At 51.0% G+C, this 15,000-nt stretch overlaps 4 protein-coding genes across 4 annotated transcripts; 2 read left to right on the forward strand and 2 right to left on the reverse strand.

The window, feature by feature from the left end:
• The first annotated feature begins 6 nt into the window (after positions 1-6).
• On the forward strand, positions 7-1,864 carry LOC117648302. The gene is made up of 6 exons (XM_034390762.1): positions 7-109; positions 191-385; positions 799-1,082; positions 1,168-1,235; positions 1,353-1,598; positions 1,675-1,864. The coding sequence occupies exons 2-5, from the start codon at positions 215-217 to the stop codon at positions 1,580-1,582; spliced, it is 753 nt and encodes a 250-aa protein (XP_034246653.1). The 5' UTR covers positions 7-109; positions 191-214; the 3' UTR covers positions 1,583-1,598; positions 1,675-1,864.
• A 6,133-nt stretch (positions 1,865-7,997) lies between these two features.
• On the reverse strand, positions 7,998-9,196 carry LOC117647898 (SUMO-conjugating enzyme UBC9-like). Its single transcript, XM_034389872.1, has 6 exons — positions 9,023-9,196; positions 8,761-8,916; positions 8,603-8,685; positions 8,335-8,498; positions 8,130-8,252; positions 7,998-8,026 (listed from the first exon to the last, which is right to left on the reverse strand). Exons 1-6 carry the CDS (start codon positions 9,071-9,073, stop codon positions 7,998-8,000), a joined length of 606 nt encoding a protein of 201 aa, XP_034245763.1. The 5' UTR covers positions 9,074-9,196.
• A 244-nt stretch (positions 9,197-9,440) lies between these two features.
• On the forward strand, positions 9,441-12,356 carry LOC117648139 (extensin-like). Its single transcript, XM_034390389.1, has 3 exons — positions 9,441-9,626; positions 10,786-11,199; positions 11,294-12,356. Exons 1-3 carry the CDS (start codon positions 9,605-9,607, stop codon positions 11,854-11,856), a joined length of 999 nt encoding a protein of 332 aa, XP_034246280.1. The 5' UTR covers positions 9,441-9,604; the 3' UTR covers positions 11,857-12,356.
• A 980-nt stretch (positions 12,357-13,336) lies between these two features.
• LOC117648338 lies at positions 13,337-14,756 on the reverse strand. Its single transcript, XM_034390821.1, has 4 exons — positions 14,585-14,756; positions 14,345-14,486; positions 14,072-14,216; positions 13,337-13,547 (listed from the first exon to the last, which is right to left on the reverse strand). The coding sequence occupies exons 1-4, from the start codon at positions 14,615-14,617 to the stop codon at positions 13,535-13,537; spliced, it is 333 nt and encodes a 110-aa protein (XP_034246712.1). The 5' UTR covers positions 14,618-14,756; the 3' UTR covers positions 13,337-13,534.
• Positions 14,757-15,000: the final 244 nt, after the last annotated feature.

A 15,000-nucleotide genomic window follows, 5' to 3' on the forward strand; every position in this document is an offset into this window, starting at 1 on the left:
ATATGTGTCACTATCTTTTCCTACTTCTCCCTCCTTGGGATAAAAATTTATAAAGTGTTTTTCTTTTCCTTTGCAGGTTTTCACAATAGTGACAGTACATGGTCACACAGTAAGTCCATTGATACAAAAAGCAAATTATGAGGTTACAAAAAGACATTCACTAACTTTTTCTTGCTTTTAATTTGAGCAGGTCATACCTTTGTGCTGGTGTTTGATGCAAAACAAAAGTCAGGATGCTTATGAGTCAGTTCTGACACTGATAAGAACTCACCTCCAGCATTGGATCTTTACCAAAGTTGTATGCGACTTTGAAGACGCCATGATAAATGCCTTCAGAATTGTCTTTGGTGTTGATACTCAAGGATGCTATTTTCACGCTGTAGATGTGAGAACTTACTTTTTGTTTTAATGAAAATTAATGTGTACTTTTCAATATAATGGTTGTACAGTGATGTACTATGGTTGTTCAATTTTGTATTGGGTATTTCTGTATTCATCTTCTCCTGCAGTTTTCCATTTAAATTTAATTGTTATGTTGAGGGCAGTTAATTTTTGAAGGGTGTTTTTTATTAATTTGTTTGCTCAACACTACTGTAAGAAAAGTAATATTTTCAACACCCACTTGAAATAGGAACTAACAACAAGAATGAAAATTCATCGCAATCATTAAGAGATACATAAACTTAAAAAATTTAAAAACATAATTTAAGCAAGTGCCATTAATTATAACACTGCTCTCACATATTTAATTGCACTGTGCTTGTATTCTGCATTTTATTAAATCTTTTATTTTTCTAGGCAATGGTACTAAATGGAAAAAGAATCATTGGACTTGAATTCATCCAATATTATCAGGAAGTAGAGATTGTATTGAGGGTCTGTTGTACACTGCCTCTCCTCCCTGCACAACTGTTGCAGAGGGGTCTTAATGCTATTGGTGTCGCAGCTATGAACCTTGGTGAATACTTATATGAGATTGTCCGACCTTTCCTTGCCTACGTCCAGGAAAGTTGGATGGATCACCCAAATAGAGGGCGAGTTTTGTCAGTCTGTGGAAGTGATCATCGTACCAACAATGCTAAGTAATATTGAACAACATTTACATTGATGATTGTCTCACATGAGCAAATTTTATCAGCTAAATGTTTTTTTTTTGTTATTTTTCAGTGAAAGCAACAATCGCAGAATGCGTAGAAAATTTGGTGTTCATCATCCCAACGTCTACCACTTTCTAGGTAAAGTCTCTGCTCTTCATGATTTAATTTTGAGAGTGAACAGGGGAACGCAAATTTGTAGCTTCCATTAGAGTTCCACTCTAAAAATGCTTTGCTGAAAGTCTCCTTATTTTTTAGGGACAGTTTGCTTGTTTGAGGCTGAGACAATAGACGACTTGGCCAGCCTTCGTATAGGGCTTATCCCGACCAGACACAGGAGTGTGTCTGCTCTGTGTAATGATATACTTATCAGGAGAATTACTACTGACCTACTCAGAGATCCAGATCCCTCAGATCAAACACTAGTGAACTTTTTACTTGCTGCATCTATTTCCATTCAACGTCTTCTGACGGAGGCACTCCAGTAAAGAAGATTCATGGCAGGTGAGACCTATTTAATCTCTTTCTTACATTCCATAGCAAGTAAAAAGTAACACCACCTTATTTTCTTTAATTCCAGAACAGTTCAGTGTTAACATCAAAGATAAGAAAAAAACATTCTGCTGATTCCTTGTGTTATATTATTAGTGTTCTATTCAACTTGCCGTTCAGAATTTTTTGTTTGTGGCCTCTGAGAAGATAAGGCATTTAATTTAGTGTACCTTTCCTTTTCCTTGCTGGCAATAAAGTTCTGTTTTGCTTAGTCTTTCTCTGACAAGAAGTAGTGACCTAACTGAAGTTTCAGTGTAATAACTCATATTAATATGTATCTTTTCAACTCAAAGCTGGTTAACGGAAAAAGTATTGTTCTTAATATTAAGGCAGGATGATCTCTTTGAGATGTTTTGACAACTTTAAGTGAGGCATCTGCAGCCAACTCTAAAGGATGAAAATAGAGGATAAAATTCTTGTAACAAATTTTTCCATCTTCCAATAAATGTAACAAAGCTTTCTTTGAGCACTTGTATTTACCCACTCCTACAGACCGTAACAGCTATGGACACATTCAGCAGTTCTCGTGAAGTGCATGAAACACCTACATTTAGTACACTCATGCAATAGCTTTCATTAGAGTTTCATTTTGAACTTCATTAATTAGTTTTGTACAAAATGCAGACGAACATAAAGAACTGGAACTCCTCAACTGACAGGGCGCCCCCAGGCCCGTGTGCGCCTCGCAGCACATCAAGGTGGCCAAGGAGCTGCAGCACGCCTTGGCGTGCACCGAGACCAGCGGGCCGTCCAGGACCTGCCTCGGGGCATGTCCTGCTGCAGGGCGCACCGAGGCTTGGGTGCGCCTCGCAGCACATCAAGGTGGCCAAGGAGCTGCAGCACGCCTTGGCGTGCACCGAGACCAGCGGGCCGTCCAGGACCTGCCTCGGGGCATGTCCTGCTGCAGGGCGCACCGAGGCTTGGGTGCGCCTCGCAGCACATCAAGGTGGCCAAGGAGCTGCAGCACGCCTTGGCGTGCACCGAGACCAGCGGGCCGTCCAGGACCTGCCTCGGGGCATGTCCTGCTGCAGGGCGCACCGAGGCTTGGGTGCGCCTCGCAGCACATCAAGGTGGCCAAGGAGCTGCAGCACGCCTTGGCGTGCACCGAGACCAGCGGGCCGTCCAGGACCTGCCTCGGGGCATGTCCTGCTGCAGGGCGCACCGAGGCTTGGGTGCGCCTCGCAGCACATCAAGGTGGCCAAGGAGCTGCAGCACGCCTTGGCGTGCACCGAGACCAGCGGGCCGTCCAGGACCTGCTCGGGGCATGTCCTGCTGCAGGGCGCACCGAGGCTTGGGTGCGCCTCGCAGCACATCAAGGTGGCCAAGGAGCTGCAGCACGCCTTGGCGTGCACCGAGACCAGCGGGCCGTCCAGGACCTGCCTCGGGGCATGTCCTGCTGCAGGGCGCACCGAGGCTTGGGTGCGCCTCGCAGCACAACAAGGTGGCCGAGCCGCCGGAGCACGCCTTAGCCTGCACCGTGAGCAGCGGCACCTCCAGGACCTGCCTCGGGGGATGTCCTGCTGCAGGGCGCACCGAGGCTTGGGTGCGCCTCGCAGCACATCAAGGTGGCCAAGGAGCTGCAGCACGCCTTGGCGTGCACCGAGACCAGCGGGCCGTCCAGGACCTGCTTCGGGGCATGTCCTGCTGCAGGGCGCACCGAGGCTTGGGTGCGCCTCGCAGCACATCAAGGTGGCCAAGGAGCTGCAGCACGCCTTGGCGTGCACCGAGACCAGCGGGCCGTCCAGGACCTGCTTCGGGGCATGTCCTGCTGCAGGGCGCACCGAGGCTTGGGTGCGCCTCGCAGCACATCAAGGTGGCCAAGGAGCTGCAGCACGCCTTGGCGTGCACCGAGACCAGCGGGCCGTCCAGGACCTGCCTCGGGGCATGTCCTGCTGCAGGGCGCACCGAGGCTTGGGTGCGCCTCGCAGCACATCAAGATGGCCAAGGAGCTGCAGCACGCCTTGGCGTGCACCGAGACCAGCGGGCCGTCCAGGACCTGCCTCGGGGCATGTCCTGCTGCAGGGCGCACCGAGGCTTGGGTGCGCCTCGCAGCACAACAAGGTGACCGAGCCGCCGGAGCACGCCTTAGCCTGCACCGTGAGCAGCGGCACCTCCAGGACCTGCCTCGGGGCATGTCCTGCTGCAGGGCGCACCGAGGCTTGGGTGCGCCTCGCAGCACAACAAGGTGGCCGAGCCGCCGGAGCACGCCTTAGCCTGCACCGTGAGCAGCGGCACCTCCAGGACCTGCCTCAGGGGATGTCCTGCTGCAGGGCGCACCGAGGCTTGGGTGCGCCTCGCAGCACATCAAGGTGGCCAAGGAGCTGCAGCACGCCTTGGCGTGCACCGAGACCAGCGGGCCGTCCAGGACCTGCCTCGGGGCATGTCCTGCTGCAGGGCGCACCGAGGCTTGGGTGCGCCTCGCAGCACATCAAGGTGGCCAAGGAGCTGCAGCACGCCTTGGCGTGCACCGAGACCAGCGGGCCGTCCAGGACCTGCCTCGGGGCATGTCCTGCTGCAGGGCGCACCGAGGCTTGGGTGCGCCTCGCAGCACATCAAGGTGGCCAAGGAGCTGCAGCACGCCTTGGCGTGCACCGAGACCAGCGGGGCCCTCCAGGACCTGCCTCGGGGCATGTCCTGCTGCAGGGCGCACCGAGGCTTGGGTGCGCCTCGCAGCACATCAAGGTGGCCAAGGAGCTGCAGCACGCCTTGGCGTGCACCGAGACCAGCGGGCCGTCCAGGACCTGCCTCGGGGCATGTCCTGCTGCAGGGCGCACCGAGGCTTGGGTGCGCCGCGCAGCACATCAAGGTGGCCAAGGAGCTGCAGCACGCCTTGGCGTGCACCGAGACCAGCGGGCCGTCCAGGACCTGCCTCGGGGCATGTCCTGCTGCAGGGCGCACCGAGGCTTGGGTGCGCCTCGCAGCACATCAAGGTGGCCAAGGAGCTGCAGCACGCCTTGGCGTGCACCGAGACCAGCGGGCCGTCCAGGACCTGCCTCAGGGCATGTCCTGCTGCAGGGCGCACCGAGGCTTGGGTGCGCCTCGCAGCACATCAAGGTGGCCAAGGAGCTGCAGCACGCCTTGGCGTGCACCGAGACCAGCGGGCCGTCCAGGACCTGCTTCGGGGCATGTCCTGCTGCAGGGCGCACCGAGGCTTGGGTGCGCCTCGCAGCACATCAAGGTGGCCAAGGAGCTGCAGCACGCCTTGGCGTGCACCGAGACCAGCGGGCCGTCCAGGACCTGCCTCGGGGCATGTCCTGCTGCAGGGCGCACCGAGGCTTGGGTGCGCCTCGCAGCACATCAAGGTGGCCAAGGAGCTGCAGCACGCCTTGGCGTGCACCGAGACCAGCGGGCCGTCCAGGACCTGCTTCGGGGCATGTCCTGCTGCAGGGCGCACCGAGGCTTGGGTGCGCCTCGCAGCACATCAAGGTGGCCAAGGAGCTGCAGCACGCCTTGGCGTGCACCGAGACCAGCGGGCCGTCCAGGACCTGCCTCGGGGCATGTCCTGCTGCAGGGCGCACCGAGGCTTGGGTGCGCCTCGCAGCACAACAAGGTGGCCGAGCCGCCGGAGCACGCCTTAGCCTGCACCGTGAGCAGCGGCACCTCCAGGACCTGCCTCAGGGGATATCCTGCTGCAGGGCGCACCGAGGCTTGGGTGCGCCTCGCAGCACATCAAGGTGGCCAAGGAGCTGCAGCACGCCTTGGCGTGCACCGAGACCAGCGGGCCGTCCAGGACCTGCTTTGGGGCATGTCCTGCTGCAGGGCGCACCGAGGCTTGGGTGCGCCTCGCAGCACATCAAGGTGGCCAAGGAGCTGCAGCACGCCTTGGCGTGCACCGAGACCAGCGGGCCGTCCAGGACCTGCTTCGGGGCATGTCCTGCTGCAGGGCGCACCGAGGCTTGGGTGCGCCTCGCAGCACATCAAGGTGGCCAAGGAGCTGCAGCACGCCTTGGCGTGCACCGAGACCAGCGGGCCGTCCAGGACCTGCCTCGGGGCATGTCCTGCTGCAGGGCGCACCGAGGCTTGGGTGCGCCTCGCAGCACAACAAGGTGGCCGAGGGCCCCCGGAGCACGCCTTAGCCTGCACCGTGAGCAGCGGCCCTCCAGGACCTGCCTCAGGGGATGTCCTGCTGCAGGGCGCACCGAGGCTTGGGTGCGCCTCGCAGCACATCAAGGTGCCCAAGGAGCTGCAGCACGCCTTGGCGTGCACCGAGACCAGCGGGCCGTCCAGGACCTGCCTCGGGGCATGTCCTGCTGCAGGGCGCACCGAGGCTTGGGTGCGCCTCGCAGCACATCAAGGTGGCCAAGGAGCTGCAGCACGCCTTGGCGTGCACCGAGACCAGCGGGCCGTCCAGGACCTGCCTCGGGGCATGTCCTGCTGCAGGGCGCACCGAGGCTTGGGTGCGCCTCGCAGCACATCAAGGTGGCCAAGGAGCTGCAGCACGCCTTGGCGTGCACCGAGACCAGCGGGCCGTCCAGGACCTGCCTCGGGGCATGTCCTGCTGCAGGGCGCACCGAGGCTTGGGTGCGCCTCGCAGCACAACAAGGTGACCGAGCCGCGGAGCACGCCTTAGCCTGCACCGTGAGCAGCGGCACCTCCAGGACCTGCCTCGGGGCATGTCCTGCTGCAGGGCGCACCGAGGCTTGGGTGCGCCTCGCAGCACAACAAGGTGGCCGAGCCGCGCAGCACGCCTTAGCGTGCACCGTGAGCAGCGGCCTCCAGGACCTGCCTCGGGGATGTCCTGCTGCAGGGCGCACCGAGGCTTGGGTGCGCCTCGCAGCACATCAAGGTGGCCAAGGAGCTGCAGCACGCCTTGGCGTGCACCGAGACCAGCGGGCCGTCCAGGACCTGCCTCGGGGCATGTCCTGCTGCAGGGCGCACCGAGGCTTGGGTGCGCCTCGCAGCACATCAAGGTGGCCAAGGAGCTGCAGCACGCCTTGGCGTGCACCGAGACCAGCGGGCCGTCCAGGACCTGCCTCGGGGCATGTCCTGCTGCAGGGCGCACCGAGGCTTGGGTGCGCCTCGCAGCACATCAAGGTGGCCAAGGAGCTGCAGCACGCCTTGGCGTGCACCGAGACCAGCGGGCCGTCCAGGACCTGCCTCGGGGCATGTCCTGCTGCAGGGCGCACCGAGGCTTGGGTGCGCCTCGCAGCACATCAAGGTGGCCAAGGAGCTGCAGCACGCCTTGGCGTGCACCGAGACCAGCGGGCCGTCCAGGACCTGCCTCGGGGCATGTCCTGCTGCAGGGCGCACCGAGGCTTGGGTGCGCCTCGCAGCACATCAAGGTGGCCAAGGAGCTGCAGCACGCCTTGGCGTGCACCGAGACCAGCGGGCCGTCCAGGACCTGCCTCGGGGCATGTCCTGCTGCAGGGCGCACCGAGGCTTGGGTGCGCCCGCAGCACATCAAGGTGGCCAAGGAGCTGCAGCACGCCTTGGCGTGCACCGAGACCAGCGGGCCGTCCAGGACCTGCCTCGGGGCATGTCCTGCTGCAGGGCGCACCGAGGCTTGGGTGCGCCTCGCAGCACATCAAGGTGGCCAAGGAGCTGCAGCACGCCTTGGCGTGCACCGAGACCAGCGGGCCGTCCAGGACCTGCCTCGGGGCATGTCCTGCTGCAGGGCGCACCGAGGCTTGGGTGCGCCTCGCAGCACATCAAGGTGGCCAAGGAGCTGCAGCACGCCTTGGCGTGCACCGAGACCAGCGGGCCGTCCAGGACCTGCCTCGGGGCATGTCCTGCTGCAGGGCGCACCGAGGCTTGGGTGCGCCTCGCAGCACATCAAGGTGGCCAAGGAGCTGCAGCACGCCTTGGCGTGCACCGAGACCAGCGGGCCGTCCAGGACCTGCCTCGGGGCATGTCCTGCTGCAGGGCGCACCGAGGCTTGGGTGCGCCGCGCAGCACATCACCTGGACCGAGACCAGCAGGACCTCTTCTCTTGGGCAGGCCGCGCCGAGCCTTTGTGTGCTCGTTGTCTCAGATCTGATTGATTACTGTTTGTTTTGTTTGTTCAAAATTGGTGCATCTGCTTGTCTGTGCGAGTGGTATGCTGATGGCATCCTTGTGCCCAATACTCTGCTTTTGACTGATGAAACTCAGTTTATCTCTAGAGAATTTGTGGTGACTCATTTGTGTGACAGGAAAGTTGTAATATTCAATTGACTGAAAATAAATTTTTGGCTGACCCCACCAGAAGCGCCTACTGCTTGATTTACAATTAAATCCCCCACAGCACGGTTACTGGCCTCTCAGTGACTGAAGCGGAGAAGGATTTGTTAGAGGGATAAAAACACTAGTGCAAAAATGTACTGATTCCAAGTTTAATGAACAGGGAATGACAATAGACAGTAAAACATGATCTTAGGAGACAAGAAGAGTAGTAAACTCTCCTGGAAAATTAAGACAAAAAACTGTGGAGGAGGGCAGGGCATGCACTGCAGAGTTACATTTTACACATGTTACATTAAAAAGCCTCCAGTGCGACTGGCTCACTTGACTTTATTCTGGAGATATCCCAGGCATAAAAGGCCCCCTCAATGAGAGCTCGCTTCTTAGAAATATTTTTGGACAGGAGAAAGTTTAATTTCTCTTGCAGTTCTTCCGCAGGTTGGTTGCCTGAAAGTGAATTGTAAGGAATGATCGTGCGAACTGAACCAAAATCGAAACAAACTAAATCCATAAGAGGCACACAACTTACCACCAGCATAGACACGGCTCCACAAAGCCGCATTCAACTGATATGTCTGCGGATGCTCACGCAATAAGTCAGCAGCGTAGCTGTTTAGTGGTGAATCAGGATTAGGGTCGTTTAACAAGGAACGGACTGCCTCCACGCATTCCAATAGAGATGTTCCTGCCTTCCTGCGACAGCAGCCAAAACCATGCACAAATTTAGAAAAGAAAAAAAAACGTGAAAAGAACTTATCTTGCACTAAAAGTTGAATGGCCTTGATCATATTACTTACCATTTGGAACTTAGTATGTCCATGCAAACGTTTCCCTCATCACGCGACACGTTGGGGTGCCAGACAGGAGTGCGTAGAACGACCTGAACATTCCACAATAAATGTACAAAGTATCAAACAATAATTACACGATCACAGCTGTGCTAATACCAACTCACCTGAGGGCCTTTCCAGGGGAATTCAGGGGGTAGATGTAGCTCCACGAAGAAGGTGCCCCCTTGAAAAGGGGTGTCCGCCACCCCTTCGAAGCAGACCAGAATCATCGACATGGTTTCGTCGTCATGTTCTAGTAAATTGATGCCGACAGTCTTCCCCTGAAAGGAATAAATATGATTTGAGGTGGGGCATCGTGTTTCACTGATGCACCGTCATGACGCCATCTGTAACCTAAGAAAATAGGCGAGATCATAAGTGACTTACCTCGAAGTCGGACAGGTCCTTCATGATTCTCAAAGACCGCCTATTGGCCATTTTGAAGGTGGTTCTTTAAGAGCGAAATAGAGACAGAAGATCTTCTTTGGTTTTGGATGAACCACGAACCACGACGAGTAACGACGAGACCACAGGACAAGGAAAGGCTCGGACAACAACAAGAGAGAAAACGGGAAACGGATGTGGCCTAGGCACAGCTTGACAGTCGAACGGCGCAGGTGCAGTGCGTTCAGAAAGTGGTGGCGGGGGGAAGGCGGCGGAAGTTTACCAACCCAACTTCATCTGTTACACAGTGTTATCTTTTTTAGAAATTCGCCTCCGAGTCGGTTAATTGTGTTTGCCATTGTATTATCGAGGAAAGAATGATAAGCTTTTAAAGTGTATGTCTTATTGCACAGGAGGCACAGGTTCTGAAGGGTTTCGCAAGGCAAAGAGTTGGTAGAAGACTGACCAGTTCCGACCACCGGTCCATTCGGCCTCGTTCTCAACTCTCGGCGTCTCTCTCTTTCCATTTGGCGGGCAAACCGGTAACGAGCGAGTGAACCACATAAGTCCGTAATTTTCTTAATAATGATGGACAGAGCCGAGGAAGGTATGTATTATTTCGTCTGCGTTTCTTTTGAGCCATTCTTTCTAACAGGGGAGTATTAATTTTTCACGGGTTCGTCCAGTTTTGCGTTCTCCAAAGGTTCTCCAAGCTTGGCTTGAGTGGGCGGACGTTTCCGATGAGGGTCTAGTTTTGGTCCTTGCATTAAAATTATCTTTTTGATTTGACAACTCTTGTTTCTTTTCTCGGGAAAACTCGACGATCCCCATCGTGCGAACCACTTCATCGTTTCGCGTGGCGTTCCACTTAACCTCTCTGACCGCGCCTAGGCTTAGGTCCTGCTTGGCTGTTTTGCCTACCCAATCCCACTTGAAGCTCCTGAAAGTTCCCAAATTACTTTTTCTTACTTATTTTTCTACTTTGTTTCTTTGATCCAATGTCGTGGTAATTATTACATTTGCTCCTGCTTTCCGATTGACGCCAATTGCGCCTGAGGAGCTATTGATTCCATTTGATAGCAGGAATAATTTTGTGTTCTTCTAGTGGAGAAAGGGAAGCCTCTTCTCGCATGCGGGCCTCTTCTCGCATGTTTATTCAATCTCTAATTGAAAGTAAGGAAAGTAAGCACTGTAGCCTAGGTTCTTTTAAAACAATTTCCGGAGCAGTAACGGTTTTTCAAGGCAACAACTCTGTTGAGTGTGAGCTTTCACCTAGACCTTATACCCCATACTGACGAGTGAACTATGGTAAATGTAACAGTCTTGTTTCAAAATTTAATGCCCCCTTCTTTAGAGTGTGGGTACCCAAAGTGAAAGTGGTGGAAAGTCTGAAACTAATTTACCCATGAATGGATTTGTCGTGAAGGTTCAGACAAGTGTTGCGTTTGCATTTAAAAAAAGGAATTATTGGAGATCAAAAACTTAGCTTAAATGTTTGAGTGTGGCTTCCTGTGCATTTGAAATTTACACAGTAACACTTTGACATTGGTTACAGCTAAGGATACGGAAAATATTGAGTTACAAATAGAGCCTCTTTATAATTTATCGGAAACTTAAAACCATTATCAAAGTAGTCCTGTGTACATTTCTAGTACTCTTATAGATTCACTCGAGAAGTTTTCGCTGAAGGGGCTAATTAAATTTTGCCCCAACAGGAAAGATTTTTTCTATCCATACTAATATGAAATTTCCATGGTGTTTTGCAGAGAGGGTTGATGACCCTGGCTACCCAGGGGGGGCCCATGCCCAGCATGTGGGTCTCCAGCCAGGAGGTGTGCAGACAGGACGTGTCCAGCCAGGTCCAGGACACCAGGCTGCCTTTGCTTACCAGCAGCAGCCACAGCCAGCCTATCCTCCACAGCAGCCATCCTATCCTCCACAGCAGCCAGCTCATCCGCCACAGCCAGCTAATCTGCCACAGCCAGCTAATCTGCCACAGCCAGCTCATCTGCCACAGCTAGCCTACCAACCACAGGCAGGCTACCAACCACAGGCAGCCTACCAACCACAGCTGGCCTATCAGCCACAGCCTGCCATGGGCTACCAATCTCCTGCCTATTCTCCTCAGCATGGATCCATGCCACCGCCATCTTTTTTCGCCTCAACTCCACCTGGACCCAGTACGTAGCATGGTTTATTGCAGCTGGTTCTCAATCTTTCATTTTCTTTAAATGGTGAAATAATGTTCTAAAATTGTTGTCCCGCTTTCCACAGATTTGAGGTCTCAGAGACTGCCAAGGGTTACTCTCCCTTGGGAACGGAGAGAGAGGCCTGGAAGGCCTAACGTGGTGGAGAGTGCCCTGCGCAACCTGTTTGAGATGGGCCTGATTCAGCCCACTCAGCAGCAGCAGCCAGTGCAGCAGCCTCAACCACCCTATTATCCAGCCCCATTCATGATTCCACATCAATATGCTTCAGTGGCACCACCACCTGCAGCTGCGTCCCCAGCTGCCCCAATGGCAGCACCACCTGCTGCTGCAGCTGCCCCAAGGGCAGCTCCACCTGCTGCTGCTGCAGCTGCCCCAAGGGCAGCTCCACCTGCTGGCGCAGCTCATGTTGCTGCCTCTTCTACAGGCCCAAGAACATCTGCAGGTGCTGAGTGCTCCTGCTGCCGCCAAGACAATCCGGAAGGCATCCTGCCATGTGGGCACTTCATTTGCAGGGTTTGCTTCCAGAACCAACTGGAGAACCAACTGGCTGAGAAGGCAGAATGCCCTGATGCAAGGTGCGCTGCTGAGATTAATGCATCCTCATTCATTGTAATGAGGAGGTCCTGAAAGTTTTGTGGTATGTGCTACGATGCTTTATATCGCTTTGAATTTTTTTGTTCTTTCTTTCCATTTTGTATTTAATCTTTTGACTATGAACAGTCTTATCGCTTTGAATTATTTTGTTCTTTCCATTTTGTATTTAATCTTTTGACTATGAACAGTCTTACCGCTTTGAATTACTTTGTTCTTTCCATTTTGTATTTCATATTTTGACTATGAACAGTCTTACCGCTTTGAATTACTTTGTTCTTTCCATTATGTATTTCATCTTTTGACTATGAACAGTCTTATCGCTTTGAATTTATTTGTTCTTTCCATTTTGTCTTTTATCCTTTGACTATGAGCAGTCTGATCACTTTGAATTTTTTTGTTCTTTCCATTTTGTCTTTTATCTTTTGACTGTTAACAGTCTGTGACTTAGAAATGTCTTGGACTAATCTGGTCTGTGCTACAATGTTAAATATCGCTTTGTATTTTTTACTTAAAAAAAAATATTAAAGTGGAGATGATTGTATGCTTCTCTTTTTGTTCCTCTCTCCAAGTCCTTGGGACCGACCCTGACTCATTCAGGTATTCTTCTGCATGGGGTGGATAACATTTTACACGACAAGGAGCTTCACAACCATTTTATTTATCAAACAGTGCAATCGCATGTGCTTACACGTACAGTCAAAGTATCTGTGGCAAGTGCTGCTGTACAATATGCTTATTTTCTGCTTTCCTTCATGCACAAAACAGAAAATTGCGAATACAAGGGTACACAACTGGAGACAGTTCACAGGCTTATGAAAAGAACAAATCATATAACAAAGAACAGTTCCAGTACAAAAAGATTCACTTATGAGCTAACATGGATACAGAACACTTATTTGACTGCAAAAAGTCCATTGCTGTGTGCTAGTCATGATTCCAGATAACTTAAACACACAAAGCAAATACAGGCTCACAACAGGATTCGAACACAGCTGCACACTTTTTGAAAAGAGAAATTGCATGAATTCGTACAAATTGCGTACACACTTTTTAAGCCGCCTCCCCAATTTTATTTAATTTGCATTTGTTGCGGTAAAAAGTTATATGAGTCACACAAGTTTTTACACAAGTCAAGAACAAAGTGCAAAGCACAGCACCACAAGCATAAGATAGAAAATATAAGCAGTTTCAGAGAAAATTTTCAAAGGGCATCCAGACTATACAGCTCTTTTTGTATGAGGAACTTTTTGAAAAAATTTTTAAAGACGTTAGGTTTGTCTCTCATATCCTCTATTTCTTTAGGGAGTCTACTAATAAATTGAGATCCCCATACATAATGGGTTATTTCTTACAACTATTGTTCTATAGAACTCAACATGTATGTCTGCATTATTTCTAGTACTGAAGCACACAAATACAATCTCATTTTGTGGGAGAAATAGTGCCCCATTATAATCAATAACCAAAGCTTAATTGCAATAATCTACTTGTTAGCACACACACAAATATGGCATCTAAACACTCCAAGGCGGAAGTAGTCCCTGGGACAAACCATTCCTCCGAGCAAGGCAACTTCCAATGCACCAATTAATAATACATCGACCCAGCTCCACATGCTATTTCTTCTTCAATGGACATAGCTTGACTCTCATCAACAGCCACAGGAGCACAAGTTTTTGCATGGTGATGGGGATATCCATCTTGATACTAATCAAGAGATGCACCTGTGAACATATATATAAGATTAATGACCATAACTTCCACACACTTAAATAATCATGCAGTCAATACAGACAGCTACTCCAGGCGGCAGCATTATTGCCCAGCTTTCTGACTGAAGCAGGACCAAAAAGGATGGGGACAGCAGGGAGAAGCACAAAAGACTACAGAGGACATTTCTGAATTGGAAACAGTTTTTACAATGTTACAACACTGTCAAATTTTCACAAGCACAAGAAAAAAAAATGATTGGGGACCATTTACATATGTAAATTTTTTTATCGTTTCCCTGGTGTTATCATATTTTAGTGATGAAATCATGAAGCAGAAGATCACTCTAGGTGTCTGTGACTGAATGAGTAAATCACACTTTCATTTTGTAAATGCCAAACACCTCATTCCAATAACCACTGCCACACACAAGGAAAGTGTATGTGAAGAAATTCTTTCATTGGTTGAAAATTTGTGTGGAGCATTTAAAGTATTGGGACCGCTTTGGGACTGGCATGTCAAAGGGGGTATTATCTACCTTTCACAAAGAAGAACAGCATGTCCTCTCAGGGTGTTGGAATAGGAACGGAGTGGCTGGCCCTGGGTCCAAGCGATTCTCAGTTTCAAAACGTGTATCCACTGTGTATCCATTGTGAGGGCTCCACAAAGGTTTACCAAGACTCCTAAAGAATTCATAGAGCAAAGAAGAATTAAAATAATGAAAAAGAGAGTATGAAAATAAAACAAAAACAAATCAGAATCACAATACCATATTTAACTGAATGAGCAGGCAAATAAAAGCAACACTCACCAAAACCAAGAGAAGATATCTGGACAGTGAGTATGGAACTTTGCCTTGGTTGGCTTTGTACCTTCCTACGCATACAGGATAGAAAGCATAAAGAAGGCAGGGCATATGCCTTCACTGTAAAAACTGTAGAATTTAATATCTCCTGTGAAAAAAAAAAAGAAAGAAAGAAAGAAAGAAAGAAATCAAACACAAATACAACACCAATAAAAGAAATAGTGAAAGATTTAAGCAGGTTCTCACCTGAAAGTCAAGATAATCAATTACCGTTACCATCCTCTTGAAACGAGCTTTGGGAAGATAAGACCATGCATACTACCACGAAATATTGTTATCATTCAAAGCAGTAAATTTTAAGTCCTAAACAACCCCATTCACTTTGTACACAGAAATTTCTTGACTAAATTTAAAGAAAAAAGTGGATCTGAAAATGATTACAAAGGGGCAAACAAGCAGTGTTAGATAGAGGAAAGTGTTATCTCTAAGCACAGAGAAAGGGTAGCAGAAATTTTACCAACTAGACTGACAGCCTGCATTCATTCTTCCTTTTTGTTTCCATTCAGTTTATTCCCAATGCCTCCACACCACCATCGACATGATAATTCCTTTACAAGGAATGGTCCACGAACTGATGATCCAAATGCAGGTGCCCGCCAATT

Source organism: Thrips palmi, unplaced genomic scaffold (genome assembly GCF_012932325.1).
Source record: "Thrips palmi isolate BJ-2018 unplaced genomic scaffold, TpBJ-2018v1 HiC_scaffold_3, whole genome shotgun sequence".
In the NCBI taxonomy this organism is placed as follows: domain Eukaryota; kingdom Metazoa; phylum Arthropoda; class Insecta; order Thysanoptera; family Thripidae; genus Thrips; species Thrips palmi.